The 7,034-nt window shown below is 69.5% G+C and overlaps 1 protein-coding gene across 1 annotated transcript; it reads right to left on the bottom strand.

Annotated features, from left to right (window-relative positions):
- Positions 1-306: 306 nt before the first annotated feature.
- C21H11orf96 (chromosome 21 C11orf96 homolog) lies at positions 307-1,037 on the bottom strand. Its single transcript, XM_077863675.1, has one exon. It carries the CDS (start codon positions 1,020-1,022, stop codon positions 651-653), a length of 372 nt encoding a protein of 123 aa, XP_077719801.1. The 5' UTR covers positions 1,023-1,037; the 3' UTR covers positions 307-650.
- Positions 1,038-7,034: the final 5,997 nt, after the last annotated feature.

Raw genomic sequence — 7,034 nt, 5'->3', positions numbered from 1 at the left:
GTCCCCGCCCAGGGCCCGCCGCCTGGGGCCCCCGACGGGCCGCCCGCACCGAGGAAGGAGGCGCCCCTCGGTCCGCACCGCGCCGGCCTTCCCCCCGCGGGCGCAGGGCTCCGGGGCTCGGGCGGGGCCGGGGCAGGAGCGCTCCCCGCGAGCGGACCCCCGGGGGCGGCGATGGCCCCGCGCAGCCTGGGCGCGGCCGGGTCGGCCCGGGACGGGAGGTCGGAGCCGCCCCAGCGCTGCCCGCCCCCGCGTCCTGAGCCTGCGCCCCGAGGCTTGGAGGAGTCAAGAGCTTGGAGGAACGCGGCGTGCAAATAGACGGACTTTATTCGTCTCGACTCGGGAGCCCCCGACCGGCCCCGGGACGAAGGCGTGGCGTCAGCGCCGCCGTCCGCCGCCGCGATGCAAAAATAAATATCCGTCCCGCGGCGCCCGGCCCGTCCGCGCCCGGCAGCTCCGACGGGGCGTGCGGCGGGCGCGGGGCGCGGGGCGCGGGGCCGGGAACGGGGCGGGCGGGCTGCGGGCTGCGGGCTGCGGCGGGCGCCCCCCGCACACGCCCTTCGCGCCGTCCGTGCGTCCGTCCGAGCGAGCGTCCGTGCGGGCAGCGGCGGCGGAGCGCGCCCCCCGCCCCGCGCCCCGCGGGCCCCCCGCCGTCACACGGCCGAGTCCGAGTCGCTGGAGTCCAGGCTGTTGCGGAGCCTGCAGGCGCCCAGCGGCTCCCTCTGCAGCGACAGGCTCTGCGTGCTGCGGCGCAGGCACTCCAGGCTCTGCAGGAACGAGCGCCGCGCCTTCTCCTCCTCCAGCGGGGACGCGCCCTCCTCCTCCACCTCCTGGATCTCGTCGAAGGTCACCGGCTGCGTCTTGAAGCGGGACTGGCGCGGCCGCCGCAGCCGGGCCTTGCCGCGGGCGGGGCGGGCGGGCCGCGCGGGCTGCGGGAGCTCGGGGGCCAGGCCGGCGCAGGGCGGCATCACCGCCTGGTAGCTGCAGCCCACGCGCGGCGGCTCCACGGGCGCGGCGGCCGCCATGGCGCTGCCCGCGGGCTCGGGGCCGGGCGGCGGGGCGGCGGGGCGCTCGGGGGCGGCGGCGGCGGCGGCGGGGCGCCCCGGGGGGCGGCGGCCTGGGCTCGCGGGCCGGGGGCTCCAAATCTGCTGCGGGGCGGCGGCGGCCCTGGCGGGCCCGGCGGCGGACTCGGGCGGCGGGCGGGGGCCCGGCGGGGGCGCGGGGGCGGGGGGCGCGGGGCTGCGCTCCGGTCCCTGGGCTCCGCGCCGCGGCTGTCGCCGTCTGCCCCGCGGGGCCCGCGCGCCGCTTATATAGCCCGCTCCTGCCCACTCGCCGCGGGCGCCGCCGCAGCCCCCGCCCGGAGAGCCTGCGCGCCCCGCGCCCTTCCGCCTGGCGCCGCCCCGCCGCCCCGGAGCACCCGCCCGGCCCCCTCCGGAAGGCACGCCCCGCCCGCGGCGCTCCGGGAGGGGGGGCGGGAAGGGGGAGGGAGGGGGTGGGGGCGGGGAAGTGGCGGGGAGGGGGGAGGGGGCAGGGCCCGCCGCCCAGGGGGGACAGCGGGGGAACAGCGCGGGGGGCCTCGGGGGGGGCCGGCGCGGGGAGGGCAGGCCAGCGGCTCCGGCTCGCAGGGCCCGGCCACCGGAGGCAGCCGCGCTCGTCTGGGCCCCGCCTCCCCGCTGCCGGCCGGCCCCGCCCCCTCCTCCCTGCCCCCCGCCCCCCGCCCCCCCCCCGCCGCCCCGCCCCCGCCCTCATCACTCGGAACCACGACGCCCCAGGCGCCCGGACAGCAGCGCCCCCCAGCACCGGCCGCGGTCACCCGTCCCCCCCATCCCCTCGCCCCCCGCCCTCAGCCCCACCACCCTAGCGCCCCCGGCACCCTGCCCGGCCCACCCGCGAGTCCCCGGTGGACGCCCGCCACCCGCCAGCGCGCCCAGGCCGGCCTCAGCCTCACTGGGGCCCCGCGGGCCAGCTCGGGGTGCCCCCGCCCTCAGCAGTAAGTCCCTGAACAACCCTGCGTTCCCGTTCCCGGGTGCAAGGGCGGCGGGTGGTGAGTGCGGCCCGGCCGGGAGGCCCCTCAGCGCCCACAGTTAAGGTGACCCAGAGACACAGGAGTGACCCCGCTGCGGCCCACTAGGCCCACTCCGGCCGCCACTCACCAGCCAGGGGAACCACACTGTGTCGCGGTCATTTACACACGGGCCTCGGCACAGAGGAGCCCGGCAGCTCCCCCAGGCACGGCGGCTGGCAGCGGGACTGAGATGCCCCCAGGTGCTCCAGCGGGGCCCTGTGCCCTGGGCAGAGAAGGAACGGGAGTGTGACGGCGGGACAGGAGGTGCTCCAGGGCAGCCAGGACCGGTGCAGAAGCTCTAGGGCAGGGAGAGCATGGCTCCTTCCAGGAGCAGTGGACAAAACCCAAGTGGCTGACGCAGAGAGGAGGGGGCAAGGAGGAGGCCAGCCAGGGGAGGCCTGGGCAGCCACGGTTTGATCCTAAGGCAGTGCTGAGGCGCGGGAGCCCAGGCACAGAGGCTGCAAGCGCCCAGTCACGTGTCTAAAAGCTCACCCTGGTTGCCATGTGCTGCGCCGACTGGGGGGCTTGGGGAAGAAGCAGGGAGCCCACTTACAAGAGTGTGACGTCACCCCCAGATATGAGGCTCGGATGACGTGGACTGGGTGAGGGCAGTGGGCAGGTAGGGAAATGGCAGATGTGAGATTTGTTTGGAGGTACAGTGAGACGACTGGAGGCTGCTGGGAGGCACCCAGCTTTGCTTCCACGGATCTGGCCTGAGCAAGTGCCAGGCCGGCAAGTGTGAGCCAGGGATTGGGAGGGGGGGAGAGCAGGCTGGCAAGGGGTGGGGCCTGGAGCCTGCCGCTTACCCTCAAAACCCCCCACCTGAGGCGGCAGGGCCTGCAGTGCTCCTATCAGAACTGTATCATGTGACAAAAAGGTAATTTATCTAATCTTAAAGTCATTGTATTTGGGATTTTTTAAACAGCAGTTTAGCAATACTCTAATACAGAAATTGGTACCAGCAATGCCAAAACTGCCAGGTATAAAAACCCTAAAATAGGGGCGCTGGGTGCCTTAGTCGGTGAAGAGCCTTGGGCTCAGGTCATGATCTCAGGGTCCTAGGATCGACCCCCACATCGGGCTCCCTGCCCAGGGCGGAGCCTGCTTCTCCTCTCCCTCTCCCTGCCACTACCCTGGCTTGCGTTTTTGCACGCTTTCTCTCTCCTTCTCTGTCAAATAAATAAAAATAAATAAATAAATAAATAAATAAATAAATAAACCTAAAATATGTGGCACTGGCTTGGCCAACAGGTGGTGAGCAATCGGAAACAAGGAGCAGAGGATGGAAAGCTGGTAACCCTTGTTATGCCTGTGACAAAACATTTATTAAAAGCATTACCTGTGATCATTTGGAAGACGGGCCACAATGCCCACTGAGCCTGTAATTCTCGAAAGACGATGGTTGGAAAGAGCCAGAAATACTTGCACGTGGTGACTGCTCAACGATGCTTTTAGCAAGGTCCTCCAGGGCAGAGACTGGCTAGCTTGCAGGAAGAGAGGAGCAGAGGGGAGGCGATCCGGGAACCCGCCGCCGTCGGGATGGGCAGCCCAGCTGGTCCTGTCCGAAGAGCAGGTCAGGCCGCGGGGCTTGCGCCAGGCTGGGCTGCAGGCCGCGCACCGGGCCGCGCAGGCGGGGCCTCTGTGGCGAAGTGCTGCAGTCGCTCGCTTGTTGCCTGGCCCTGTGGTCCATTATTTTCGATGCCTTGAGGGTAACTTTCATTTAACCTGAGAGAGGGGAGCGGGCAGGGCAGGCGGACCGGGGCGAGCAGGAGGAGCTGGGGGTGGGGGTGGCTGCGCCTGGGCTGACGGAGGCCCACGAAACTGCAAAACCGCACGGCTGGGCTTCAGAGCTCACGCGTGTTCCGGTGCTCAGGGAAGACAGGCTCCTGCTGCCCCGTCGGCGGTGCTGGGGAGGAATGCCCATGGGCCACCTTGCCGGGGGCAGTCGAGGGCCGGGAGGCGCAGGGCGGAACCTCCTCCACCGTTCTACAACTGGACGGTGGCGGAGCTGCTGGCTGTTCCCAGGTGGGTCACATTTCCCAGCCTCCCTTGCAGCTAAGGTAGGGCCATGTGTCAAAAGATCATCTGTGGAATGTGAGCCAAGTCGGTGGTCCAAGTGCTAGAGGAAATTCCTGCCCCAGGCTCCCATGACTTCCCTCATAGGGACTAAGTGGCCTCTGGGTTAGAGGATCCCTGCAGGCCCTTGGGGCGGAGCTACCACCCCCCGAAACACTTCCCCTGGACCTGTTCCCTGAGGAAGCCGTCAACTGGGTATTCTTGACTACTCTGGTTTCGGGTCTCTATCCTAGCGACACTCAGCCTTGTCCCAGCCAAGAGAGCCCCTTAGCCACCCAGGCCAAGCAGGACGCTGGAAGAGCCGGGAGGAGTGAGGGAGGAGGAAGGCGCACTGGGGGCAGCCACCCCTGCGGGGACGGTGAGCCAGTCAATGACTCGGAGGAGCAACGTCCAACACGGTGACAGGGAAACCAGGGAGCGTGTCCGAAGGCAAGAGAAGGATGCTTCTAGGAGGAGGGAGCTGATGAGAGTGGGAGTCCATAGACTCCCCCTCGACCGGCCCACCTGACCGTCCCGCGTGGCCTGGGGCAAGCCGCTCGCCCCGCTGTTGGAGCAGCCTCCCCTGGCCCCCGACTTAGCGCTGAGCCTCGGTCACCGCAGCATGAGCAGCCTTCTAACCCGCTTGTTCCCCATCAGGGGGGCCGCCTCCCCCAGCAGCCGGGCCAGCGCAGGCACCTGGCAGGTGCACCTCCACTCTGCTCCCCCCCACCGAGACCTCGCTCCCAGGGCCACGCCAGCGCCACCGCGGCTCCCCTGCCAGCGCCTCTGGACCCCCAGTCCCCAAGCCACCATGGCCTGGGGCACCCTAGGCCACTCCGCTCAGCTCCCCAGATGAGAGACTCCCCATCCCCGGCCCCAGGAGGTCAAAGTAGGAAGGGGGCCTCACAGCGAGGAGGCTGGCCCTGTTCTCCCCCACTGGCCCTGGGGGTTGGGCCTGGGGCCTGCTCACTGGGCCTTACGGGGGAGGGAGGCGCCGGGAGAGAGGCGGTCCCCCCCAGGGACGGCCTCTGAGCTCCCGCCCCAACCGACCCCCACCTCCACGCCGGGCGCCCCAGCCCCGCTGTGCCCTCCAGACCCGCAGGAGTCAGCCCAAGTCCCCGGTGGGTCGGGCAACATGGCCCTGGGGTCCAAGGTCGCTGTGGCGCGAGCTCACTCCCTGCCCTGAGCAGGCCAGCCCGCCAGCACCCCAGCACCCAAGCAGCGCGGCTGGGCGGCGTCGCCAGCATGACACTCTCGTCCCGCCTGGTGGCACTAGCTCCTGCTCAACCCTCCCCGCAGGAAGCTCGGCTCCACGGGCGCTGGAGGGTTCGGAATCCTCAGTCTGCCTGACTCCCAGGGCCAGGGAGGGAGCAGACAAAGCGGCTGGCTGGCTCCGGTAGGCTGCGTCCCAGCGTTCCTGCCACACGTGCTCCTAGGGGGCCCGGGTATCAGCTGTGTAAGGGGCGCCGCCCCAAGCCCGCCTCCCTCCAAGGGTGCTCAGGCTGCCGGTGGGGGGAATGGGGCGCCCCGGTGTCGGCGGGGGCTCTTGGCCTCTGGGCCTTGCGGTCGGCGTGGGCTCTCCGGGACGGATGCAGTGGCCTCCCCTGGGCCCACGGCGCAGGGGACAGCCGTTACGGGGGTTGGAGCGGCCCGGGGTCCACACCCCGCCCCTGCTGCTTTGTGTGTGCCTGGGGGGTGCCTAGTCACCAGAAGGGGAATCGGTGCTCCGGGGCTTGGCGGGGCCACTCTCAGCGCCTCGTGTACCCAGCCCGGCAGGCAGCAGGCGTGCTCACCACCTGAGCACCTGTCTCCTGTCCCTGCTGTGCGGCCCACGGCACCCGACGGGTCCGACATGCAGGGGGCTACGGATCGGCTAGCTCACCCGGGGCTCCAAGGCCTTGGAGCAGCTGCCCCCACCCCTGGCTGGCTTTCTGGGGCCACCAGCCCTAACGTCAGGATCCTCAGAGGCTCAGGGACGAGGTAACCCATCCACAGGCCGTAGATGCTTCCCCTGGTGCGGACGGTGGCCAACGGCTCAGGTGCAGGCTGCGGGGCAGGCTCACATCCCTGGGGCTGCCGGGGAGCAGATGGGGCAAGAGGATGGGACCAGACCACCTAGGGGCCTGGCCACCACCTCCCCCACCAGCCCCACCCACGCTCTGGCTTTTGGGCAGAGCCTAGGTTTAAAAAAGCAACCACCAGTTCTTCAGCTATTAACAGGGCTCCGTTGCCAAGGAGCCTGCAGCACCCCGGCCGGGTCGTCCTGGGAGCAGAGGCTGGGCGCCACGGAGGCCCCCTGCAAGGCTGGCAGCGCCAGGGTGGAGCAGTTCTGCTCACAGGTGTGCCTCTGCGTCTGGGGGCGGGGGGGGGGGGCGGTCAGGTCCCCTCCTGCGACCACTTTGCCTCCCCCCCCCCCCCCCCCCCCCCCCCCCCCGCGCCGGGCCGGTGGCCAGCTCGGAGCCCTGGCCAGTTGGGTCCCCCGCACACACCTAGGAGTCTCCCCAGAGTTGATCTCAAGCCTCCAAAGGCTGAACGTGGTGACAGCTACTCCAGATGTTGCTGTTTTATGGGGGTGTTTGGTCCCCACTGTGCAAGTCCGTGTGCACATGTGAGTGCGTGCAACTGGGTGGGTGCAGTGGGAAATGTGAATGTGGTGGAGGGGGAGGGAGGGGTCAGCAACAACTACCACCTGGGTGCCAGGCTGTCGGGCCTGCTGAGCCACCCTCACCTCGTGCCCCCAGGAGCCTCCCTGCAGAGCCTATGGCTTTGGCCTCTGCTTCCGCCTTGCTCAGAATTAGCACTTCGTCTGGGTACTAGTGTGAGCACAGAAGTGTTTTGATAATTTTGCTGGAGAGTTGCCATGACAATCCTCAGTAAGCTCCAAGAGGAGGTGTCAGTGTGCATGGGAGGAAGGGAG

The sequence above is a fragment of the Canis aureus genome, chromosome 21 (assembly GCF_053574225.1).
Source record: "Canis aureus isolate CA01 chromosome 21, VMU_Caureus_v.1.0, whole genome shotgun sequence".
NCBI classification, from domain to species: domain Eukaryota; kingdom Metazoa; phylum Chordata; class Mammalia; order Carnivora; family Canidae; genus Canis; species Canis aureus.
The sequence above is the reverse complement of the archived record's forward strand: the minus strand, read 5'-3'. Positions and strand labels throughout refer to the sequence as shown.